At 45.8% G+C, this 27,237-nt stretch overlaps 1 protein-coding gene across 1 annotated transcript in view; it reads right to left on the bottom strand.

Annotated features, from left to right (window-relative positions):
• Positions 1-2,340: 2,340 nt before the first annotated feature.
• LOC149872577 (WD repeat and coiled-coil-containing protein-like) overlaps positions 2,341-27,237 on the bottom strand; it is a 28,187-nt gene continuing 3,290 nt past the window's right edge. Inside the window, exons 2-3 of the mRNA XM_090031359.1 lie at positions 16,593-16,713; positions 2,341-2,507 (exon numbers count right to left, since the gene is read on the bottom strand). Of these exons, the coding sequence (XP_089887485.1) occupies positions 2,341-2,507; positions 16,593-16,713 (288 nt within the window). The remainder of the gene's footprint in view (positions 2,508-16,592; positions 16,714-27,237) is intronic.

The following is a 27,237-nucleotide window of genomic DNA, read 5'->3' as shown; positions in this document are numbered from 1 at the left end:
TATTGCAATGTCTAAGAGTAGCTTATGACAGCAATTTGGATCTGATCCTAAAACTTGTAGAATAAAGATTACATTAACATGTTAAACCCATTCTTTATTCTCTGATCAGGACATTCTCCCTTGCTTTCTTTCAGTTCAGGCCCACTGGCTGGCCATAACACTTCCCCCTTCTTTCCTCACTTCCTGGAAAAACAGTTTGAGAATATGTTCCATTCTTCTGTTAAATCTGCTTTCTTCTTTATTATCATGAGATCCCAAAAGTCTGTCCATCTTCTCGTACAGTGTACCTGCTGTTTCTGAGTATCTTGAATCCTTGTATTATCTTATTTTCTGTAGGCTAAATCACGTGCACTTAATCTTCCTCCTTACAAATCTTCATGCTGAAATGATAATATAGCCTTTTAAAAAGCTGAATGTTTTCACTTGAAATTCTCTGTTTCCTCAACATGCTTCATATTTCCCTTGGATCTATTGGAACAGCAAAGAAGGCTCTTTCAGGTCTTCATTTTTCTCTACAACAGTATTGTCTATACTAATACAAAGACACCTGAAATCTTATTAAATTACAGTATTGACTGTTTGTTGCTTATGGTAATAAAGAGAAACTCATTTCATTTCAAACTTCTTTCGGTGACACCAGCTTTTACTGCACAACATGGGCCCATAACTACTTTCATTATCTCATACTGTGTGTGTCTCCATGTGCAAATGCTCTGGGGTGGGTTTACTGTAGAGCAGGGTGGGCAAAATGGCAGATCTGGTCAGTGGCCAGATTCCATTTCCCAGCAGCCCCTGCCCATGTGGCTGGAGCCAGTTTCCAAGGAGACGCAGCAGCAGCCACGCTATGATAGCATGAGGCTGGGATTTCCATGGCCCCAGCATTGCTGGCAGGGCAATGGCAGGGTGTGGAGCTGCTCTGGATCGTGTTGGGATCGTGTGGCAGTGACAGCATGGTCCAGAGCCAGGGCAGAGCTATGATCTGCAGCCTCATGCTGTGGGCAGAGATGTGTAGGCAGCGGATCATGGCTCTGCCCCAGCTCTTTGCAGCGGTGACAGTGTGGTCCTGAGCTGGGGCAAAGCTGTGATCTGTTGCCTGCATGCCCCTGCCCTGGGCATGCAGGCTGCAGATCATTGCTCTGCCCTGGCTCTGGGCCATGCTGTCACCACTGCAAAATCCCAGCCGGGCCATGGAGCAGCTTCCCGCTCTGTTGCACACCCTGCCAGCAGGAATGGTGCTAGAGGCAGGCTTGGAGGGGCTATAGCCACCCCAAAATTTCCCATAGCCACCCCTTCCAGTAGTGCCACTGCCTGTCTTGCACAGGTGACGGCAGCTGAGCCTACTCTGCTCCTGCCTACAGCACAGCCCCCCTCCGCCCCCACACCAGGAAGAGGCTGGTGCCTGGCTGGGTCTGGTCTCCATGGAAACCCTGTGCTATCACAGTGTGGCTGCTGCTGGGCTCTCCATGGAAACTGGCCCCAGCCACACATGCAGGGGCTGCTGGGAAATGGAGTCCACTGCTGGCTGGATCTAGCCCACTGGCCAGACTTTGCCTGCCTCTGCTCTAGAGTTAATTTACTCTAGAGTAAGCCCACCCCAGGCAGGTGTCTAGACTTGTGGAGAAGCAGGCGCAGATTTGCTGCTCATGGCAGCATTCTGCTCCAACCTCCCACTGGAACTGAACGGGCCCCCTGCAGCAGCCACAGGGAGCTCCCATGACTGGGGAGCCAGGGCTGGAAGATAAGAATCTCCCAGCCCGCAGTCCTTGAAAGCAGGCAGCTTCTGGGGGCGGGGAACAATTTCCTGCCCCTTGCTACCCAGCTGACTGGGAGCACATTTGCTCCCAGTCAGCTATCTACATGTGCCATACTGTGCAGTAATTATTCCCAAGTAAATATGCTAGTTGCATTTACAGGTAGTAAATTTACTCATGGTTAGAGCAAATCAGTGCACAGTAAGCATCTGCATATGTAGATGGTGACACTTATTGTGCAGTAATTTGCTCTTGAGTAAAGCATCTCATGTACATGTGCCCACTGTTAACTTACATCACAAACACAGCTAAAATGGGAGCTATACCTACTGTTTAGATCCAGTGAGAGCCATTAAGAGTGACAGATAAAACAAACAATAATCTACATATGATCCTGCAGAAGGAACCAGAGGGCCCCAAACAAGACTGTAGTATCTAGTTATTGTGTAACCATGCCATACACTTTTTACCATTACAATGCACTGAGAGTACTATAGACAACTTTCTAGTCATGCAGTTTCTGATACTGCAGAACATCTTTTTCTAATTGCCTCATAAGAGAATGTCATTTGCATTCCTCATTCAGAAATTATGTCACACTGTTTGGTGCTTGCATAGAAATGCTGTTTTCACAGGAGACACTTCCACCGACTTCTGAACTGTCAGTTCCATCCCTTATGATTATCTCTTGTGTTGCTCTGAATGTTAATGGAACAAAACCTTCACTATCTGCAGTGAGAACAATCCAAGAAGAACCTGTAGAGAAATTAAGCATTGAAGAAAATAAATGCATTGAGGTATTACATAAAATGTGCACATATTTAAAAACATATTATTCAACACTCCAGCAGAGCCATTTTTCTTCTTGAGCTAGCCAAAATCCAGATGTGGCAGTCCATCATAGATGCAGCTTCCCCAGTGGTACCACCGTGGAAGTTGTAAAAGGGTTCAGGAATTTCTAAATTTTATTGTCTAACTCTAGTCAGTAATGATGAATAACAAATCCAGTATTTAGTGGTGTGGATGAACCATAAACATCCTCACCCTCCTCAATCCGTAGGGTAACATATGAACCCTTCTTGGTCATCTCAGTGTCTGCTTTTCAGTTGTCTGAATGGCATTTTTGGCATTTACATGCAGGTGGAAAATCTATTCCTAGTCATGTAGCCCTGAACAAGTAGACAACTATGTACATGCACAGACTGGCTGTGTATGTAGTGGGGACACTTCTGTGCGCTCTTGTGGATACATAGTAGCTTTAGATGCCTGAAAATGTAGTCAAGTAAAACCCATTACTTAAAGATTGAAGGAGACCTGGGTTTTAGGCCCCTCTTACCCAAAGGTGGTTTGAATCTGGATATCACTGATCTCCCAGCACATGACTCAAAGCACCATGCTACAGGACAGCCATTATCCATTTCTGGTGCTGCTTTCAAAGCTGGGAAAAACAGGCAGAGCAGGTACAAGCTCCTGTCCTACTGGGAGCAAGGACCCAGGCTAGAACCCACCAGCCCTGAGTTATGCTGGCTTGCTCTCTTCTTCTTAGCCCTATATATCTCCCATATACCTCTCTCAGCTGCCCTGGAGGCTAGCCTGAAAAATCATACCAGAGAAACAAATGGGCAATGCCTAGTCTGTGGTAGCATAGTTTGAATTGTGTGCTTGGAAATCTGAGAAACTTAGGTTTGAACTACCTTCTGAGTGTGGGCAGCTTAGAGCCCAGATGCCCCAGCTTCCCAGGAAAGTGTCCCAGCCCCTCAGTTTTGGGGGCCAAAACAGGAGAGGTCTGTTTCTCTCTACCTGTTGCCTGTGTGCTTGCCCAGCCTACATATACAAGGCTACATGGCCAGGAACAGAGTTCCTACCTACATATAATGTTCCTGCCAGCACCTGGTTATACTTGTCCTTGGGCTGAATAAAAATTTCCTCCTCCAGGGCTGTAAATCCAATATTCCTGAGCATCTCTAAATTCACATACCAAACAGAGAGAAATTATTTTTTGAAGGTGATGTCCAAAAGAAAACATAATGTGTTCTGTTGTTGTCCTCTGATTTGTGGTACATAAGACATCCTAAAGAGCTTTTATGGAAGTTGAGCAGCACCCCATTTAAAATACTAATCTATTGATTACAGTGCTTAACTCCTTGCACAGGGGCCAGGAAGCAGCCAGCCAGGGAGAGCCTAAGCCTGCCCTTATCTGCTTATTTCTTCACACTTACAAAAAAAAATTATCTTAATTTGCAAGCTTTCAGGCACATGAGCCCTTCCTCAGGCTTAGGAGAACACAAAGATTGTAAAATTTCTCCAAGTAGAAATGAAAATTCATATTTCACAGGAGACCGGTATAAGATCTCCTGGCTGAAAAGTTGGTCTAATAAAAGATATTACCTTCAGCACACAAACTACTTGTATTCTTAGACCAACATGGCTAAAACCTGTATCCCAAAAATATGGACGATATTGTAATTAGCCATTTTGAAATGAAAACGTCATAATTTTACAAGAAGGAAGTAAAATACAACACCTTGAGACCTGGAACCTGACACCCTTGCTCCAACCTTTTGTTTCCAACCAAATTTGCACATTTGCAAACCATAGAAATTCCTTGCCCAGGAGAAACTTCCATCACCAATCCTCCTGTGAAATATTAAACATCATAACTAGCATGGGTGACTGGTGCTTCTCGAGTCTGGGGGGGCACCAGCTTGCCAATGGGGGGTGAGGGAGAGTGTCGCCCAGCAGCCTATCACCAACCGGGAGAGGGGGTCTCCCAGTGGCCAGTCGCTGAGCTCAGAACCGGCAGTGGCAAAACTGAAAGTGTGATTGCACCAGCACTTCTGGTTTCATAGCTGGCACTTCCAGGGGGTGCACAGCCAATCTCAGGGGGTGCATGTGCACCTGCGTGCACGCCTATGCGTTGCCAATAATAATTAGAAAGAAGCATAATTCAACATCCTGCTTGCCATCAGACACAGTTGATGTAAATGGACTGCTCCAACTTTTATCCAAGCCTATGCTGAATGAACGTTTCTAGCCAGGAGATCTTACACTGCTCTCTTGTGAAATATGAATTTTCATAAATGCTTGGGTTGAAAGGGATCTCAACAGATCATTGAGTCCAACCCTCTGCTTAGGCAGGAAAGAGTGCTAGGGTCAGATGACCCCAGCCAGATGCCCATCCAGCCTTCTCTTAAAGACCCGCAAGATAGGGGAGAGCACCATCTCCCTTGGAAACCCATTCCCAATTTTGGCCACCCTTACCATGAAGTTTTTCCTGATGTCTAGCCTAAATCTGCTGTCTGTCAGTTTGTGACCATTGTTCCTTGTTACCCCAAGAGGCGACCTGGTGAACAGAGCATCTCCGATCCCCTGCTGCACCCCCCTAAAGAATTTGTAGGTAGCCACAAGATCACCTGTTAGCCTTGTCTTGCAGAGCATGAAGAGGTCCAGGTCCTTCAGTCTTTCCTTGTAGGGCTTGTCCTGTAAGCCCGTAACCATAGGAATGGCCCTCCTCTGGACCCTCTCGAGTCTATCAACATACTTCTTGAAGTACGGCACCCAAAACTGGACGCAATTCTCCAACTGTGGTCTGACCAATGCCACATAGAGGGGAAGTATCACCTCCTTGGTTCTATTTGTCATGCATTTGCTGATGCATGATGAAGTGCAGTTAGCTTTGCTGATGGTTTTGTCACACTGACGACTCATGTTCAACTTGGAGTCCACTATGACTCCAAGATCCCTTTCCACTTCTGTGCTGCTGAGAGGCTCACTTCCTAGCCAGTAGGTGTGCTGGATATTTTTGTGCCCTAGGTGCAGGACTCTGCATTTGTCCTTGTTGTACTGCATCTTATTGTATACTGCTCGTCTTTCTAACCTGTCCAGGTCTGCCTACAATTGTTCCCTATCCTCTGGAGTGTGCACTTCACCCCACAATTTAGTATCGTCCGCAAGCTTGGACAGAGTATACTTCACACCCACATCCAAGTCACTGATGAAGATAATGAAGAGTACAGGTCCAAGTACTGAACCCTGCGGGACTCTTCTACCCACATGCAGGTCAATACCGACCCGTCTACTACCACTCTCTGAGTGTGACCGCTAAGCCAATTTGCCACCCACCAGACCTTGTAAACATCTAAGACGCAGCCTCTTAATTTGTTTATGAGACTGGGATGAGATACTGTATCGAAAGCCTTCCTAAAATCTAAGAAAATGACATCCACCTCTACTCCTGTGTCTAAGCATTTTGTGACCCTGTTATAAAACAAAACCAGATTGGTCAGGCATGATCTACCTGCTAAGAATCCATGCTGGTTTCCCTGCTGCATTATTTTTCCTGCTGGACTCCCACAAACATGATCCTTCATAATCTTTTCAATGACCTTTCCAACGATGGAGGTGAGACTGACTGGCTTATAATTACTTGGATCTTCCTCCTCTTCTTGAAAATAGGGACCATATTGGCCCCTTTCCAGTCCTCCAGGACCTGACCCAAGCACCACAAGTACTCAAACAACCATGCCAGTGGTTCTGCTATGACACCAGCCAGTTCCTTCAGTATTCCCAGATGCAGCTCATCCAGGTCTGCTGAGATGAACACATCCAGTCCATCCAAGTGACTCTGCAACAAGTCAGCATCAACAGTTAGTGGGCTGGTGTCCCTCTAATGCCCATCTAAGAACCCATTAGGAGACTTATCTTGAGCCCTGTTCAGGAACACTGAGGCAAAAAACTCATTGAATAGCTCAGCTTTGTGCCCACTCTCTGTTACTAATTGTTTTTCCTTGTTCAGTAGGGGTCCTATGCTGCCCTGCACCTTCCTTTTACTCCTGACATACCTAAAAAAGACTTTTTGTTGTCTTTAATTTGTGTTGCCAGCCTCAGCGCTGTAGTTACTTTGGCCTTTCTAGCTGTATCCCTGTAAGCGTGGGCCAAGTAGGTATACTTCTCCTTGGTAGCTTCCCCCTGCTTCAACTGCCTATATGCCTTCTTTTTGGCCCTTAGGCTCCCCTGAATTCCCCTGTTTAGCCAAGGAAGTTTTTTGGCTCCTTTACCCCTTTTCCCTCAAACTGGGATAGTCTCCCTCTGTGCTCGAAGGATTGGTTCCTTTAGGAATGACCAGCCTTCCTGGACTCCCATCTCACCAGTACTGCTATCTTGAAGTGTGTCATTGACTAGATGCCTAAGCACTCTGAAGTTAGCCTTCCTAAAGTCAATCACTTCCACCCTACAAGTTATCTTAGCCACCCTACGCCATATGGTGAATTTGATTGATTAGTAGTCACTATCCCCATAGTGACCACAAATCTGCAGCTCCCCTACCAGGTCCACTCCTGGAGCCAACACCAAGTCCAGTAAGGTATTCCCCCTAGTAGGACCCTATACCTCCTGCGTTAGGTGAAGGTCCTGCATGCAGGTTAAGAAACTACATGAATGGTTGGATTTGGCTGACTGCTCCTCCTAGCAGATGTCAGGGTAGTTTAGGTTCCCCATGACAACCATGTCCCTAGACCATACAGCCTCTGAGAGCTGCTTCAAGAACTCCAAGTCTAACTTTCCTCTTGGTGTAGTGGTCTGTAGCAGACCCCCGCCACCAAGTCCCTTTCCCCTCAACCTCCATGTATCCTAACCCACAAAGCCTCAAGTTTCTCCTCCTCTGATCCCATTTTGATTAGGGTAGATGTATAATGCTCCTTTACAGAGAGCCCCCCCACCTTTACAGAGAGCCACCCCACCCCCTTTCCTCCCTACTCTGTCCCTTCTGTACGACCTGTAGCCCTCGATGTGTACCTCCCAGTCATGGGAAGAGTCCCACCAGGTTTCCGTTAGCCCCACTAAATCAAAGTTATTATCTGCAAGCAGAAGTGTGAGTTCTTCCTGCCTGTTACCCATGCTCCTAGCCCTCCAAATGGTGCCTTTGGTGCCCCCCCATTCTGATGCCCAAAGGCCCCCTCTTGCAGAGCACTCGGGTGCCCTGCACCTAAAGGCAGAAATGGCTCAGGAGAGACCCCTAGTGGTGAGAGGGGGGAGGCTCAACTGCCAGTCACCAGGGCAGCACAGGTGCTGGTTGCTAGGGGAACCAAGGGTATCAGCTGACAGGAAGGGGCAGGGCTTGGCCCCTTCTTAAGCCCAAGCATAAAGCCAGGAGAGCAGTTCCCCTCTGGTGGCCAAGGAGAGGGGAGCTCGGCCAGTGCTGAGAGAAAGGGGAAGATAGACTGCAGGAGCATCCCCTGGTTGCGGCTGAGTTGGGTTGAGTTGCGGTTGAGTATTTTCTGGGTAGGGACAGAACATGGTTTTTGACTGGATGGTTTAGTTTACATTATAGCCGAGGGGCTTTGTGTTTTGTGTTTTGTGCTTACTATTTTACTGGAGGACCAGGTGAGGCTATTGGGGTGGAGGAGGCCTCATAGGAGCTTCACGGTAGTGTGGGGTTTCCTGGCGCCAGAGAGGGTGCAGCATTGTTTGGGGGCACATTGGCCCCAGCCATGGAGCGAGAGGGGGCAGCGAGAAGCCCTGGAGCGAGAGGGGGCAGCAGGGAGCCGCGGAGCTAGGGGGCAGTGAGAAGCCCAGAGCTAGGAGGCAGTGAGGAGCCCTGGAGTGGGAGGGGGCAGTGAGGAGCCCCGGAGTGAGAGGAGGCAGTGGGGGGGGCCCCCAGAAGTAAAGAAGAGGGCCAAGGCATAGGGCAAACCATGTCAAGTATCATCTGCGAGTCTTGGGCTGCGGTGTAGGGGAGGAAAAGGAGCCGCAGATAGCGCCCCCTGACACCGGGCATATAAAGTGGGCAGCCTTCCGCTAATTACATCACTCAGTCAATTAAGATCAAGGCGTGGCAGGAGAGTAAGCAGGCGGTTAGCCCAAGACAGGAAGGCGGAGCTACCAACCGAAAGGCTCCAGCGAGGTATCTCTGTTACACCCCCTTAGTACTTACCTGGGATGTACTATTGCATGTCTCACAGTTTGTAGTTTCTAGACTCTCCCCATCTCCTGCCTCCCTGTCCCCTGTCAAACTTAGTTTAAAGCCTGACGGCCAACCTGTAAGAAAGTCATTTCTACCTGGCAGTCTTCTCCTATGCTTGAGGAAAGGCGCATGTGCCTGAAAGCTTGCAAATAAAGAGAATTTTTTTTGCAACTGTCTAGTTGTTCTAATAAAAGATATCGTCTCTTGCACACTGACTACTTGTATTCTTAGACCAACACGGCTAAAAACTGTATCTCTTCACACATCACTTATCTCCTCATACTTCCTGCAGCACCCTACAAAAGATATCATGGCACTCCAGGTTGTCCTGGCAACCTGGCTGAGAATCATTGCCTTAGAAATATCTTGGTTTTTTCCTAATTTGGTGGAATAACTTGTTAGTGCTTTCAGAAATGCACATTGAAATATACATAAAATTTCTCAGTTCCCATTTGAAGAATTTGGTTCTTGAATCCTTTACAAAGTCTTATTTTCTCTAAAGTGTTTCACAGGTATTTGAACTAAATAAGTAAAAGAATAGCAATTAAAATATTTTAGTTTGCATAAAAATCATTTCCTGTTTCACTTAATTAGGTTTATTTTGATAATTTCTGTGATGTCCTAAACATTTTGGTTCTTCAACTGTCCACAGAGTCTCTTAGGAAACAATAGGGTAGGCACATTCTGAATTTCAAATACGGAAAAAGAGCAGACTTTAAAAAGAAGGGAAAATCAAATAATGCATGCCTGCTTCACGTATTGCATAAAAGCAGAAAGGAATAAAACCTATTTTCTTTTTCTTTTTTTGCCTTTTCATGTCACTGTTAAAATGAAAAAAAAATTACCGTCTATGTTTTCTATGAGTAAAACTATTTCCCATTGGATTCTCTATTATGGTATCATAGAAAAGTGTAAACATACACATAGAAAGTAAATTTTCTGTATGTGTTTTGTTTTATTACAGTTTGACATTTCACAAGAAAGAGCACAGACTGCATCAGCACTCTGCAAATCTCTGTAATTGTTGAACAGAAGACCTTTGCTGGGATCATTAGATATATAGGAAGCCTAGCTATGTTCATTTTGTACATTAGGATAGCTGTGGTGATGTCTCCTTATCTACATAAAAAACTGGTGTGAAAAATTAGGAAAAAGAATGTAGAAAAATTCAAAACTCTGTGCTCTAGTTTTCAGTTACAACATGGCAAAGTGAGATTTCCTTTCCTTATACAGTACTATTAACAAAGGGCTTTTACAAGCTGCTCCACCATGTCATGTTGTTGTATCATCTATAACGTCATAAGAAGATTGTCATTCCAAACCACGAACCTTTAAGCTTTTTCTGTTAATACCTTTTTTCTAATTCTGGATAGACTTTGGAGTCTCTAAACTGCAGGCCTGAAAGCAGAAACTCTGGTGCCCAAACCAATACAATTACATTGTTCACTAAACACATATTGATAAAACGTGTTTATTATTATCCTCACGAGGGCTGTTATTCCCACTCACTCAAACATTTGAAAATCACTATTGTAATTGGTGACATTTGCTTTGTCACAGACCCTAGAAAGTGTCTTGTTAGTAGAGACAGACTAATGAAGAAAGTAGTGCTAAGAATACTTGTTTAGCTTTGTACAATAATTACAGATGAGCTGCATAAAACTTGAGACCTGCAAATATGTGCTGATAGCCATGCTCCATATGACAGGCTATATTTAGTGCAAGTAATGGTATTACACTGTTGGACTTAAGGTTCACAGTGTCTGGCCAACTGCGTCGCTCATGTAACACCATTGATTTTAGTGGCTCTGCATCAAGTCTGAATTTGGTCCATTATTGTAATGGTATATGTTTATTAAAAAAATGCAACTCATTAGTGCAAACTAATCAAATTCCTCAAAGTGGCATTAGGGAAGGGAGTGGAGCTGAGTGACACCTTGCTCTTCGCCTTCAAACCTGTGTTTCATGTTTTGTTGCAAACTAGAAAATCACTCTTTTGTGGACAGGTCTCATCAATTCCATGTATCCTTTCCCATGAGTAAAAGCTAACTTAAGCTTCTGGATCAAAACTATGGAAAACTTGTAGTTTCATGTGGTCTCAGCTTGAAACTTGACAGTTTTGACAAAGTACACATGCTTTTTAGCTCATCTGCACCCGAAGTCAAAGAAAAACATAGAATTGATTAAAAGGTCATATAAATAAATTGCTCTGCTCTGAACATGGAGAATTTTGCATGGTTCTAGGGGGAATTCTTGATTCAACAACTATTTTTGATGCTAACAAACTGATTCCTTTTATGAAAAGTTTAATAGCACATTTGGACAGAAGGAGAAGCATCTGGGAGTGATTCTGTGACATGACATTTGTCTTCTGTAAAGCCCAGTGCATCAAAATGAAGAATGCCAGGCTGTTAACTAATAAATGATGCTACTCCAAAGGCTGAAAATAGGTTCTCTAAGCCTCCCATTTCATTGTAATACTAAACTCTCTGCCTTTTTTATTATTACTAGACAGGTGAACTTGGAGCTTTCAAAATCAAGAATTGGTAGTGCTGGCCACATCCAGAAATTTACCCTGCCCTGACCTAAGGCTACTTTGGTTTCCCACAAACGTATCCCTGCCAAAGAAGGCTTCTCTACGAGCTGAATATTTAAGAATATAAGAACATAAGAAGTGCCATATCGGGTCCATCTTAGCCCAGTACCTTGTCTCCAAGAGTGGCAAGTAGTACATGCTTTAGAGGGAGAGTATATGAACAGAGAATGTTTAGTGTAATATATGCTCTGTCACCAAAGCCAGGCATTTTGGTGCCCAGTGCAGGTCATGTGCAGAGAGCCTCCTATGCACTACGTTATTATTTCCATTTGATATTGCTTCCCCTCAATACAAGGGCACCAGCTGCTGGTATGCTGTTGTCATTGCCCTTGCTACAGTGTTGCGTCATACCCTTGTCATCAGCTATCATTGGTTTAAGGATGTCAGAGGATACATCTCCGACTTCTATTTAATAACTCTAAATGGACTGGTCCTCAATGAATTTGTCTAATGCCTTCTTGAACCTGATTATGCAATCTGTCTCTACAACCTCTTGTGGCAACTAGTCCCACAAGTTAACTACCCTGTGGGTGCATCTGCATGAGATGCTTTACTGCACAGTAGCATAGTTTACTGTACAGTAAGTGTGTGCGTCTGCATGTGCACATGCTTGCTACACAGTAAAAATTACTACTCACGAGTAAATTTGCTACTTGCAAATGCCCCTGGCTCCAGCCCCTGCCCTCCTCTCCCTGCCTGGCCTGGCTACACTTCCCAGGCCCCCAGGTTCTTTCTCCACAGCATGCAGGGAGGCAGGAGACAGTGCAAAGCTTTACTGAGCAGCCTGTGCCCTTGCAGTTAGGTGGGCATGGGTGCCTCACATGCTGAGGAATGTGTCAAGGACAGTGGTGATGTCCTCCTTGGCTGTGGGAAGCAGGAATATGTAGCGCAGTCGCAGGCAGCGGTGGAGGTTGTGGGGCAGCCCAGGCTTGCCCTTGTACCACTGAAGCTCAGGGTCCTGTGCCCAGGAGCTTATGTGTGCCTGGGGCACCATGGCGATCAGCAGCAGCAGGGTGTAGTAGGTTGGGCACCCCTCGGTCCACACAAATAGCTCCTTGCACAGCACCCAGGACATGTGCAGCAGAGGCATGCTTGGGGTGCAGAGTGGCCATAGGAGAGGCTGCCCCTGGGTCGCCTCCCCAGAGAAGGCCCCAGTGGGGGCATGGGCAGCTCCTTGTCCCAGTTGTCCAGGAGCCCTGTGCCCCCTGAGCCTAGGCACTGTGGGCTTGGTGGCAGCACAGAAGAGTGGCTGGCCTGCAGGAGAAGGATGAGCTCTGTTGTTGGGGAGGGAGGGGTGGGTCTGTTTGTTGTGAAGGCACTAAAATGTTTCCTGATAACTGTCTGCAGTGAGTGTGGTGCTGGGGTGGGAAGTCTGTGGGTAGCTGTCCAGGTGGGCTACAGGGGGGAGTGCAGGCGGAGGTGATTAGCTAGCACCTCTCGCACCCGGTGCCCTGGGCCCTACTGGTGAGTGCGCTTCTTCTGGGACCTCAGCACTGGGGGCCTGCTGGGATCAGCCGGGCCAGCACCACAGGCTGCAGGAGCCTGGGGTGCTGGGTGTCACTGCCATGAGCAGCGGCTGGAGCAGCCATGAACAACACATGCCCCCTGTGGCTGGCGGGGGCACGGTGGCAGCAGGAGCGTGGTGGCAGGAGCGTGGCGGTGGTAAGTGGGAGCTCCTGCAGATGCTGCCAGCGGTGTTGCTGACAGGGTGACAAGTGGCAACTGCCCACAGGCACCACTGACAGTGTCGGCAGTGTGTTCTTTTGTAGGGGGTGCACTGCCATGCTCAGGGGGTGCACATGCATGCACCCCCTATGCATCACCTCTGGGAGCAGCCATGGTGTGGAGAGGCAGAGGCTGCAGCAAGAGAGCCATCATGTGCTGACTGCAGCCTCTGCATGCTGCTCCTGGCTAGAAAAGCAGGTGGCTTGCCCCTTAAAAATGGCTGCCAGCCACTGGCAGGTGTGGCCAGAGCCTTGAGCTCCCCCTGGTGGTGACAGAGGCCCATTGCAGGGCCCCAGGAAGTGGCAGCAGTTGGCTGCTAGGAGCAGCAAGTCTCTCCCACGTCCCTGCATGTGTAGACACCTACCCAGGAGTGTTTACTCATGAGTAGTTTACTCACAAGTAAACTGATCCCAGATTAAATGCACATGTAGTGCAATTGATGTGCCCAGTCAGAACCAGTGAGACCAGCTGGTATGTAGATTTTCTCACATGCCTTTTTCCTCATTGACATTTCCCTCTCCTGGTCTCCCTCTATTAGTAAGCTGTCAGCAGGGGCAAATTTAGGCACAAGCTAAGTAAGCTACACATTATGAGGGGCCTTTAAATATGGAAAAAAAATACAGTAAAACCTCACAAATCTGGTGTGCTCAGCACTAAGCATGAGCCAGAAATTTGAAAATGCCGTTTTTTTAAAAACTGGCACCGCACCCAATTGCGGAGCTGGGGAAGGCTGTGTGCGCAGCCACACGCAGAGCAGCAGTGCAGGCTGTTTAATGGAGGTTGTAGCAGCCACATGCAAGGAGGGAGCAGTGGCTGGGTCCGAAGTGGCGGGGGAAGGGTTGAATTTTTGAGAATGCCAGATATTTGATATCCGGATTCTTGAGGTAACTTTTTGGTAATGCTATGGGGCCTCTTAAGCCTGGCATAGCTTAGGGCCTAGCATGTCATAATCCAGCCCTGGCCGTCAACCCTAGTGTGTTATATAGTAACTTGCAAAGTGAATAACCATTACCTAATGGATTAGAATCGAGACTATCACAGTCTGTTCATTTGTGATAGTCACAAATAAACAAGTTTTGAACTCATACCTCAAAAGGAGGGGGATTATATTAAAAGTCAAAAATAGCTTTGACATCCACATGAGCCTTAGAGGGTTGGGTTGCAAGAAAGGTACCTTCCTATCAAAGAACTGGAGCCAGGACCTCCCATACACTAACCCCAGCCTTGACAACCTTTGTCAAGTTACTCAGCGTGTCCTCCTCTCTTTTCTCTAAGATGAGGATAATACCTCATTGGGCTAGTAAGGCTTAGTTACCTGGTTGTAAAGTGTTTTTGAGGATATAGTACAAGTATAATTTTTATTTTTGAGGTATGGAGGGCTTTTCCACCCCCCACCCCATGGTGTTGCCAACTCCTGAAAGCAAAAATTCACCAAACTCCAAAAAGGGGCTAAATGTTAACAGGGAGATCTTCTAGAGACATAAAAATGTCCTGAGAGACTTCACTGAGCTTTACACACTACAGACTTCTAAAGAAATATTAATATATGCATTTTATTAGTAGGAACCCCCCAAAATCACTAGATCTAGTAACAGAGGGTGCCTATACATATGCAGAGGCTGCTTCAATGCGCTGTAATTGCAGTGTGTCACAGCAGACTCGATTAACCAAGTCTGCTGGAGTGTTGTACTTACCACGCTCCAGCAGACCCCAGCGTCAGGTGTATCAGTGTCCCCATGCTGAAAAATCGCAGCAGGGGCACTTTAACTAAAGCTTGTTCAATGAGCTTTAGTTAAATGCCCCTGCTGCCATTTTGCAGTGTAGGGACACTGATACACGTGATACTCTGAGCACTTTAATTAGAGTGGCTCTTGAAGCCCCAGTGATCAGTCAGTGACAAGGGGGGAGTCCCCCCTGTGCCCATTCTTGCTGATTGGGGGGGTTCCCCACAGCCAATCTCACCAACTGGGGTGTGGGGGGGCACTGTGTCTGATCTGATCTCACTCACTGGCTTCTGGAACTGGCCACGGTGCTTCTGGAAGTGGCTGTAACACTCCCACTCCCCGGCCGGTGCTCACGGGGGGGGCACTGGCACTCCTGCCAGCCCCCCCTGCCCATTGCCTAAGCAGGGAGTGCGGCCTGTCGGGGGTGCACCAGCATTCTCGGGGTGCATGTGCACCCCCATGCACCCCCTACGTGTTGCCATTGTCTCTGGGAAATCTCTTGGAGCTAGACTGTTCTCAGTGGCGACAGATGACAGAACAAGGGGCAATGGTCTCAAGTTAGAGCAAGGGAAGTGTAGGTTGGGTATTAGGAAAAACTCTCTCACTAGGAGGCCGGTGAAGCGCTGGAATAGGTTACCTAGAGAGGTGGTGGAATCTCCATTCTTGGGTGTTTTTAAGGCCCAGGTTGACAAAGCCCTGGAAGGAATGATGTAGCTGGGGATGGTCCTGCTTTGAGCAGTGGGTTGGACTAAATCAGTGTTTCTCAACCTTTTTTTGTGCCAGGACCCATTTATAAACATCAAAGGCCAAGTCCCAACCCAGTGCCCTTCACTCCTGACCCACTATCCTCGTTCCCCAGGTCCCAGCCCCCACAGTGTGTGGGGCGGGGGCGGGGGCATGGGAGGCCCCAAGCAACCACTTGCCACCTGGAACTCTGCCAGCCTGCAAGGGAAAAGCCACGGTTTCTCACATTTTTCTTCTTTAAAGCAGAATCCATTTTTAATGTTTGTTCACAGCTCTTTCATATATTCTTGTGACCTATGGGTTGAGAAACAATGGACTAAATGATCTTCTGAGATCCCTTCCAATCCTAATCTTCTATGATTCTATGATTATATCATGGATCACATGGAGGCATTTGCATACCTAATAATGCTAATATTGGATGGTACCCTATGGCACCCTTAAAAGGATCTCATGGTATCCCAGGATGCCATAGGGTACCATGCAATAGCACCCTGGTTGAGAATCACTGCACTAAATAGTTCAATGACCAACATGGGGACAGGATTTTCTTGGCTTCTCATCCTCTTTACAGATAAATCATTGCAGAGAGGTACAAAGAGGACTTTGGTCAACTACGACATCAAGTCCTTGTGTTTATTTTGCATTGAATGAATCCCCAGAATTTCCAGAATAAAAGTTTTATATCTTACAAATGATTCTACCCCCTTCATATCATTGGGTATGTGGCATGTTAGTAAAGGAGTGGGGAGCAAGATGCTCAAAGGGCTTCAAAGTAGGTATCTTTCTTCCCAAAGAGCTTGTCCTGATTATTTCCTCTGCCTCCCTCTGCAGAGGCATCTAACAGATTGCTTCAGTTCTGGGACAGCTGTGTAATCACAGTTAGCATTTAAGTGTTTTCAAGAGACATTCTGCCATGTTTTAGACAAGGAAAACAAGAGCTTATCAGAAAAGCTTTGAAATCCTTGTAGCAATTTCACATTTACAATAGTATAATGCTTTTCACAGCTTGTAGATACTGCCTCTCACTTGCATCCTACACATTGAAAATTTGGGGTGTAACCTAGATACCAGTAATAAAAGGAACATACCATGTTTCATTTCAACAACGGGCAGATCGAAAAGCCTCTGGAGCAAATTCAGGTGTATCTTGCCATCACAAAGGAGAACAGATTTTGTTTCTTCAGCAACAGCTCCATTAGAGAAATATTTCTTCAGACAAATACATATGAAAGAAAAGGTTTTGTTAGAAATCTAGGCACCTTTTTTCCTCAGTTATTACAATATTTTTTCAGCAAATGTTCCCTCCAGCTTCTTAATCATTTTGATTTTTCTTTTCTGTACCTGCTGAAATTGTCTTTCTATGTAGTACCTCTATTAAAATTTAATTCTAGGCACATTCTCTCCACCCGCAAATACAGAGGGACTAATTCCTTTCTGCTCCTTGGGAGCCCTTCATATCCAGCTCAGAAACAAACAAACTTTGCATCTGTAATGCCTGGGACTTGTCTATATTTATCTATACGTGTGTGTACCAGTATTATCAACCCAAGCTATTGTCCCATTCTGAATAGAACATCAGTCCATTGCATATGAACAGATGAGTATGATCGTATATCACCTCTTTCAGAAATGAAAGGGTATAAAATCCTAGCACTATGATGGTCTCCTTAGTTCCAGTTGTACAGGTGGATGTTTCAGAGGTAGAGAACCTTTGGCTCATGTATAGTCCATCTGTACAAATCTGGTTGCTGAGATGCATTGTAAAGCTGTGTTGATAAGGTAACTAAGAAATCCCATAGCTTCCTCAGGGGCTGCACTGGTGGTTGCAAAAGCTCCAGGGGCACAGCATATGGAACAGCTGATGACCGTAAAGTTTATGCAGCTGTGTAATTGATACAGATGGTTATAGAAAATTTGCTGCCTGCTGGAGATCAATTTCAGCATTAGCACTTTTCAAGTGACTCTGCTATTATTAAATATTTGAATTGGACTCTTCTTTTCTTAAAATATCCGGCTTCATTTTTCTCTACTGAAATTCATTTTGGTTTTTCCTGCCCATATTTTCTTGCATTCCATAGATAAACTTCTATTTTTTTCCTCTAGCATCATTTGTGTTTGCAACACCTCACAAATTAACATTATCTGCTAATTTAAGTGATGTACTGTTCACTTTCCCCCTAGACCTTTTCCTTTTGCATATTTAGTATGAAACCGAGGGTAGTACTATAACATTTTGGGACTGAAAGACAGGAGCCATCTATCCTAACCTTAATTTAAGACCTGTTCTTGCTAGCATTTGCTCTTCTTATCGTTTGATATTTCTTTAAGATGTCAAACTTCTTTTTGAATCAGTTCACAGTTCATCTACTTTTGTGGCTAATAATCTGTTCCATATACTAATTAACCTTTGGCTAAATATATGCCTTCTAATCTCTTTTAATACTCATCTCTTAGTTTCTTTTTGTGCTCTCTTGCTGCTTGTGATTCCATCAATCTCTTGCTACAGCAACATGCGCTGTACCATGTAGCATACTTTCTAAAACAAATTTCCTTTCTTTCCTTATTCATTCAGGGCTCCAGCTCTCCATACACCTATTCTGGGTTACAAATATAAAAAAGAGAATGCCTCCAAATTTTGTGAAATTACCATTTTATCATTCTGTTTTAAATCATTTAGCTGTGTATTATTATAGCTCTGAGTAACCACATTGATTTAAGCACTGATTGATTTAAGCACATTGATTTTACCTCGGTCCTTGGGAAGACCTTTGAGAAAATTATCAAGGAGCACATCTGCAAGGGCCCAGCGGCGGAGGTTATGCTTAGAGGCAACCAACATGGGTTCAGTGAGGGCAGGTCCTGCCTGACTAACCTGGTTTCTTTTTATTATCAGGTCACAAAGTCCTTGGACATGGGTATTGAGATGGACGTTGTTTTCCTGGACTTTCAGAAGGCCTTTGACATGGTTTCCCACCATATTCTCTTAAAAAAAACTTGGTGACTGTGGCATTGATGCCTACACAGTCAGATGGGCAGCAAACTGGCTAGATAGTTGCACCCAGAGAGTGGTGGTAGACGTGTCGTTTTCAGCCTAGAGGGATGTGGGCAGTGGAGTCCTCCAGAGCTCAGTCCTGGGGCCTGTACTGTTCATCATCTTTATCAGCAATCTGGATGTGGGGGTGGAAAGTACGCTATCCAAATTCGCTTACGACACCAAGTTGTGGGGCGAGGTGGGCACGCTGGAGGGGAGGGACAGAATCCAGCTAGATCTAGACAGGTTACAGAGGTGGGTGGATGAGAATAGGATGGAATTCAATGCAGACAATTGCAAGGTGCTGTATCTAGGGAGAAGGAGCCAGCAACACACCTATAGCCTGGGGAACACCCTTATCAACACCACAGAGGCAGAAAGGGATCTTGGAGTCATTGTTGACATCAAGATGGACATGAGCCACCAAATGCGAGGAAGCGGTCAGTAAGGCTAACCGCACCTTGTCGTGCATCTACAGATGCATCACAAGCAGGTCCAGGGAGGTGATCCTTTCCCTATATGCAGCATTGGTCAGGCCACAGTTGGAGTACTGCATCCAGTTCTGGGTGCTGCACTTCACGAGGAGTGTGGCTGAGAGGGTCCAGAGGAGGGCCGCTCACATGGTCAAGGGGCAGCAGGGCAGGCCCTATGAGGAGAGACTAACCTGACCACCTCTTCTGGTACAACATCCTTGCATGCTTTTAGCTTTTTTTTTAACCCTTGTCTCTGAGTTTATTTTTCCAACGATAATTATTTTTCCCACTGAGATTATGATAATCTTATACATATTCCTTATGCTAAATCAATTTTTCTTATCCTACTTGTATCACTGAACTTAGTTGCTGTCTTTCATGTGAACCTGTGATCATGAAAGTTTGTGCTGTGTATATATAGTCTTTTTAGTTAGTCTCTAAGGTGCAGATCTACCCTGCCTTTTAGCTGACTTCAGGCTAACATAGCTAACTACCTCTCTCTGCTCATGGATGTCACAAGTAACCACATCATATCATCTCTTTCATCAACTGCTCCAGCTGCACCTTAGAAGTTTTATGTCTCCACTATCCAACAGGGAGTTCCAAAACCTCACTCCTACGATAGCTATAACCCATCTTCTGAGATCCAGCCCAAAATTAATGCTGGCCAGTCTGAAGTAATCTTTCTTGAACATAGGTGCCTAGAAATGAACACAATTTTCCAGATGAGGTCTTGTTCCTGTTACACTGACATTAAAATGCCCCTGCCTCTGCTGGAAGTATCTTGCCTGATAGGCCCTAGGATCATATTTGCCCTTTTCACAGCTGCATGACACTGGCAGATCGTAATCATCTATAATTAACACACCTAAGTCTTCTTCACCTAAACTGGTTCATCTGATGAGACCCTAGCTTATAACAGAAATTCTTCATGTTATTCCCTAAGTGCATAGCCTCACAGTTTGTACTATTAAATTTCAACCACTTTCTGTTATTCCAGTCCTCAAGGTCATCACATTCTTCCTGTATTATAGTCTATTCCTCCTCTTTATTGGTAATGCTCTTCCCTGCCCCCAAACTTTATATCATCAGCAAATTTCATTTTCACACTCCTACTTTTTGTGCTAAGGTCTTTAATGAAAATATAAGATCAGTCCCAATCAATTCAGGAGGACATCCACTAGTAACCTCACTCCACCCCTGTAGTTCCCCTTTTAACACAATACATTTTTGCTTCCCATGTAGACAGTTCCTTACTGACCTTACAATACTTCTACTAATACACATCTACTCCAATTAAACTTATCATTTCTCATGTGGCATTATATTAAATACTTTACTGATGTCTGGATAAATCAAGTCTACTGCATTTCCCTTGTATCAGTAATCAATTTTGTTGTCCAAGAAGGATATCAGGTTAGTTTGGCATGATCTACCTTTGGTAATATCATGTCTTTAACATTTTCAACAATCTCTTTGCTTTAAAATTTGTACTAAAGCTTCACATGCTAATTGTGGACAGGCTAACAGGCCAGCAGTTATGTGAATCACATTTTATTCCTTAAATATAGGTACTACCTTTAGATTCTGCAATTTTACATGACAGGTCTTACAGCATCCTGGAATGGATACTATCCAGCCCAGATGGTTAAACTGAATTGAGCTCTTTGGGCATTTGTACATGCCACAGGGGTTTACTTCAGTTTAATTCTCCCTAAATTGAAGCGGTGGGTCTTTAAAAATACTGCTTCAATTAAGTGCAAAGTAAACCCCCGTGGCATGTACACAAGGGTCAGGCCTGATCTTTACCTGCCTCTCTGGCAGCGGGGAGGAGAGTCAAGCTTACAGCAGGCCAAGTGGTTCCTAAGCTGTGGGGGGTGGGAGGGGGTGGTGCTCCCCTCCACAGCAGTGGTGGTGCCCCCCAGGTGGCATCTGACCACAAGCACCCAGCCTGAGCAGTCCCGGAGGGCATTGAAGCTGCGGGGGGAAGCACCAAGCCCCTGCGCTGCTCAGGCAGGCAGGCAGGCTCTGGGGACAAAAAACAAACAAACTGGCTTGCCACTTTTTTTTTTTACTGCAGTGGATCCTGCCTGCACAGGCTGCCGCTGGGCTGCCTGCACGGGCTGTCTGCACAGCCCCTGAGATGCACGGACCCCGATGCTTCCCTCCACAGCAAACTAAACCACCTCAGAGATGTTTTATTTTGTTGCGTCCTGAAGTCATTTAATGCGCATTACGCCACCAACACACATAAACAGCCCGCCATTAAAGCGCATTTCGCTGCTGACACATACAAATAGCTGCACCATTAAAGCAATGCAAAAGGGCACTAAGCTGCTTTAAAGGCTAATTTTGTGGTGTGTACAAATGGCCTTTGAATTTTCAAGCTCGGATGTGTGAATTTTCACTGACGTTGCCTCATTCCCATTAGCCATCCTGCCGTTTTCCCTTGTTCAATATCATCATATGCAATGAGACATCAAATAGATGCAAAAACCATTTTACAGGGTTCTAAAACCTGAGTCTCCAAATCACTCACACATTAGGAACAAAATACAGGAAGGCCTCCTACTTTTCCCACTGGAGTCGAGTACCTTCTGGTTATGCATTCTGGCCTCCTGATTTCCAGGTCTTAGATACCACTACATGTTCACGGAGGGATACATGTATGTCGCCAAGCACATACATAACCAGAGCACAGCTTACTGTATACGCTACTCTGTGTACATACATAGTCATCTATGCACACAGTCTTAAAGGAATAGAATTCCTACCTGGCCATAAATGCCCAAAATGTCATGTGGGGGGGGGAAAAAGCCATTTAGATGACCACAAAGGAATAGACTGCCACCCCAAGTGCCCTCAACTCTCAAAGCAGCCATGGCACATATCCCACACAGGGAGATCTGAAACATAAAGTATAGGATTGTGACCTTTCTATGTGCCTGTGTTGTTAGCTGTTGGCCACATGGTAATAATCCTGTAAGTGAATGTTCAGAGGCTGTGAAATCTATTTTAGGTAAGAAGTCTCTTTTGCCTTGATCAGCTGCATCCAGATGAGCAGGGGCGTGCGCTTGCTGTGGCACAAATACTAATGGCACACTCCCAACTTTACTGCGGAGCTGCCCGCACTGAAACACGTGGAGACAGAGAAGCACTAGCCCAGGGATATCTGCTCCCCCTTCTTGAGGAGCACTGAACCCCAGCTGGCTGCTCTGTGGCTGGGGCATAGAGTGCCTTAGCACGAGGACTCTGCGGCATGTGGAGATGGGGGAGCAGGTAGCCCTGAGCTGCTTGCTCCCCTGTCTCCACATTTGTTCCAGTACATGCTGTTTTTGCATGCTTTGCACCTCCTGTTTTCCAGAGGGTTTTTTTTTTTCCTATCAGGAAATCCTGGTAGGAAATGTTGTGCCTGTACTGCAAATTAGCAGTGCTGCACATAGTTTAACATGCAACACGTGCAGTTTCAGGCACCACAAAGAGGTTTGTGGCACAACAAACCGCACATGCTTGCACATCTGGATACACCCATGATGTTTGATTCTGTTACCACTTAACTCACTTAACTCAGGTCTCAACTTTGATTCTAAGATGAGAAATCTTGGAGTCATCATTGGCCTCAGACAATTGGGTTCAGAACATTATCAGTTGTCCTTACTTTGCCTTTGCTTAAAGCCTTATATGTGCATTAGTCACCTCGTGCCTTGACTGCTGCAGTTCACTCTTTTATGGTCTTCCTAAATCTCTGCTCTCTAAACTTAAAGCTTCCTGACTTGTCTGTCACTCAAGAAAGCAGAAGCATATCACCTTCATCTTCCATCACTTTCATGGCTTCCTTTCTATTGCTTGGTCTAATTCAGAATTGTTCTCCTGATTTCAGGATGCTTTATATTACAGCTAATATTTCTGGCTTAGTATCTGGTTACTCCTTTACTCAATCAGTTCTCCAACCCTCCATATTTATCTTCCCTCCTTGTTTTTCTCTATTGCATACATTTTTGTCCCAGTTTTTTTGTTCCTATTTATCTGGATTTTCTCTATTCTTTTCCTTAGTCCTTGATTATTTTACATTCAACCATAGCAGCAAAGTATCACATGGTACATTGTATGAAGGGTGCTATAAAAGTATAAATTGATGTGTATACATTACTGGTGAATGTTAAACAGGAAATTATAATGGCTAATTGCCCAAAAGATTTATTTTCTTGGTTAATATTGTGATATACATTGTTGCTGAGATGGATTTTGACACAATACTGCCTGAGAACAAAATGTGAGCTTAATGGTGTCCTTTTAAAGCACAGCAGATGAATCTCATCCCTTTTAGTGAAGTGTGCCTAAATGTCAGTCATTTCAAATACAGATTGGTCTAATTTTCTGCTATAATTAGCTTTTGAATGAAGTTAGTTAATTATCTTGCAACTGTCATTTTTTTCTAGAAGGAAACTGAATGATAAAATATCTCATTGCAGGAAGAAAGTGAAATAAATCCATAGCCAATTATTCAACTCTTTTTTTTAACTTATGTCATAATATCCTTGCTACTGTGTCTCTTTGTCTACCCTCCCACATTATTCTGAATTTCTGGTCCTTACATGATGCAACAATCGTACAGGATGTTAAGACCTGAATGATTTAATCACCTCTGGAGCCTTGATGTTATTGCCCAGGCTGTAGTAGTGACATGCCCAAAGCATGAGTTATCAGGTCTCTCTGTTATGGCTGTGACTTTCAGAGGATATAAGCTCTGGTACTACTGCACAAGTGTGATATTTCCAGAGTTCACAAATACTATAGCACTAGAAAAAAATCCCATTTTCTTTGACCTACCCAGTATGCATAGGTAATTAAATGATTACTTAATTTAGATTCAGCTTTGTCTTATGGTTTGTTTAAATGAACTTGTAGATTTGTGCATATTATTATGGTTGTTGTCACAACATAAAAGCCACAGTTCGTCATTTACTCTTCTTATTTGTACTTAATGTGGTTTAAACCTTCCCTTTTATGTTTTCAGATGCCCACATAGTTATTGTACAGCAGTGGTCACCAACCGGTCGATCTTGATTGACTGGTGGGTCTGGGAGCGTTTTGAAGTCAATCCTGGACTGTGGGGGCTGAGTGTGTGCATGCATAGGTGTGTGCGCGCCCTGCCCCGCCCCGCCCCGCCCCGCCCCAGCCCAGCAAGTCAGTTGGTGGAGGAGGGAAGGGGCAGAGGCTCAGGGGGCACAAAGCCCAGCCTGCAGCAGCAACCGCCTCCACTGCGTACATATCGGGGGGGCATGTCCCCCACCAAATGTGGGGCAGTGCTGGCAGCTGCAGCAGCTCTGAGGTAGGGAGTGGGGCTGGAGCAGGGGCAGGCCCTGCACAGCCGGGGTAGGATGGGGGGACAGAGCCACGAATGGCTCATCCAGGGGATAAAGGGAGGGGCACACAGCCCGGGAGGGCACAGCGGGTCACGTGCCCCTGGATCTACATGTGGGACGGGGTAAGGTGGGCTGGGGCTGGGGCAGTGCCAGGCTCTTCCTGGCTGGGCTGTGCTCAGACTGAGCGGCTGTGGTAGTGGTGCTGGGAGTGGGGCCACGGAGGGCCGTAGGCCCCCCAGCCCCTGCTCCCAGCAACACCACTGAGGTCAGTGCAGGCCAGGGCCAGTGGGAACAGCCCGGTACATGGCAGAAAGCATGACACGATGCTACTGCACAGTAGTCTTGGGCTACTGTGTAGTCAATGTCATGAAAAGGCCATTCTGTGGCACTACCGTGCAGTAACTGCAGTAACACCTGCATAGTAAGCATCTCATTTAGACGCAGTCAGTGATTCTCAGCCAGGATGCTGCTCTACTCTGGGGTACCATAAGATCCTTTTAAGGCACCCAAGGGGTGCTGTGCAATACTAGCACTGTTACGTGTGCAAGCACCTACACAAGATAAACTCAGAGATTTCAAACAGGAATCTATAGTGTCAAAAACACTCTGACCTCCCCTGATCTTTTTTTGTTCATCGCAACAAAAGAATAGCTATATTGCTTTTCTCATAGTCAAAAAGAGTGAAAGGTAATAGCTGACATTTTCTGAGGACTATCTTGAGTCTAACGTAGGGTACCTTCAGTCTATAAAGGCTGAGAACTACTGGTGTGGAACGTATGCCATTGAGAGAGATTAATGGCATCCAGGCCACATCCTGATTTTTCCCACTATGAACATAGTACCTGACTGGAACCTGTAGGCTACAAGGCAGGTAAAGAACAGTAAGAGTTGAAACCTGCAGGTTTGAAGTACTCTACAAAGCACCAGAGTTCATCGGAACATTTGGAATTTATTTAAGATGTTTATCTTGAGATGGACAAAATCATTGTACACTGGTATAATAAATAAAGAAAGCACATAGAGGGTACCATCAGACCTGGTATAATAGATACAAGTGGGAAGGTTGTAATTAAATAAGTTCTCTAATCAGCAAATTGTAAGGTACATGGCACTAAATAGGATTGATCATTTCTGGGCAATGATGCATGTTTGATGTAAGTACTTCTAATGTATAAAGAAAGTAGAACAGAAATGCAATTTGGATTTGTGCCGTGGATAGTGATGGCCCTCAGGGGCTACATGCATCAGTCTGGGTGCTGATGGGCCTGGGCAGGTGCCTGCAGTGCCCAGCACTGGGGCATAGTGCAGAACAGGCAAGCAGATGGTGGAGCTGTGCCAGGGGGACAATACTGGGGTCCAGGTAGGCTGGTTCAGGTGGCTTGGGGCCACTAGTGTGGGATCCAGTAGCCAGAGACTAGCTACAGGTGGCTCAGAGCCCTGGTGTCTCAGCCGGGTCTGAAGACCTGGCTGAGAATACAAATAAAGTCTACACTAAAGTTATATGCACTGGGCATGTCTACATGTGCTTTTACACTTGCCTGAACTTAATGCTCATTAGCCTAATGTGCATTAAGATGATTTAGGTTCATATCCACATGTGTACATTCTAATGCACATTAACACAGATATGTGGACCAACTTGGGACTAAAATTAGTCATGGACACGCACTGAGTTAATGTTCATTACTACATCTATACATTTGCTAATGTGATTAACTATTTGCACATAAATTTGATAACTACCTGCTTTATGCAAGTATCAAATTTAGGCTCAAATAGCCTTAAATTTCCATTTTAAGGTACATTAAGCACACACACGTGTAGGCACGCATCCTTAATGTGCTTTAAATTGGGCTAATGCGCATTAAATGTCCACATGCAGACACGCCCAGTTGGTATGTCTATATGTGCAATTAATGTGACTGAATATACTCTGGCCTGCATACCTGGAGCTGGTGAGCCAGGTGTTAGCCCAGGCTGCCAGAGATGCTGGGCAATGCTAGGGGTGGGGACCACAGTGGGAAGGGCTTCTGGTGCCCTGCCCTACTGATGCCTCATCACGGCTACCAGACTTCAGGAGTGTCTCAGGCAGGCCACCCATGCTAGAATACATGGCGCAGCTCTAGTCAGAGTCCCAGACTGCGAGGATCTGGTCCGCCTGCCTCGTAATGGGACATGGACCTGTGGGCAGCCTCTGACCAGCAGTTGTGGTCCAAGACACTAACCCATCATTGACCTGTGGGGTCTTGACCTTTACGTGGCACTGCCGCACTGAACAGTCATGCCTTTGCTCCTGCATGCAGCCCAACAGGCCCTCATAGATGTGGGCATTGTAGCGCCCTCTCCAAGTGAACTCACTCAGGACCTCGGCCTCACCCCACAGTGCCACAAGTTCCGTCATCTCCTCCTGGGACCAGTTCTGCTCCTGGGAGGTAGTGTGTGGCATTGGGGACAACACCAGCTTTGCTCCCTTGATGGCCCTCATGGGCTACATGCAGCAGTCTGGGTGTTGATGGGCCTGGGCAGGTGCCTGTAGTGCCCAGCACTGGGGCATAGTGCAGAACAGGCAAGCAGATGGTGGGGCTGTGCCAGGGGAACAATATTGGGGCCCAGGTAGGCTGCTTCTGGTGGTTTGGGGCCATTAGTGTGGGATCCAGTAGCCAGAGGCTGGCTGCAGGTGGCTCAGAGCCCCGGTGTCACTGCAGCATTTTAAGGGACAGGCTGGGGCAGGCAAAGAGCCACCACAGTCCTGGGGCTGGAGAAGACCCATGGCCTAGCCTGAAGGTGGCCCCTGGTGGTGGGGCTGACTGGGAGTAAATTTGCTCCTAGTTGGCATCTACATATGTGCTACTCCACACATCTG

The sequence above is a fragment of the Crocodylus siamensis genome, chromosome 1, assembly GCF_052110815.1.
Source record: "Crocodylus siamensis isolate JL-2025a chromosome 1, ASM5211081v1, whole genome shotgun sequence".
In the NCBI taxonomy this organism is placed as follows: Eukaryota; Metazoa; Chordata; order Crocodylia; family Crocodylidae; genus Crocodylus; species Crocodylus siamensis.
The sequence above is the reverse complement of the archived record's forward strand: the minus strand, read 5'-3'. Positions and strand labels throughout refer to the sequence as shown.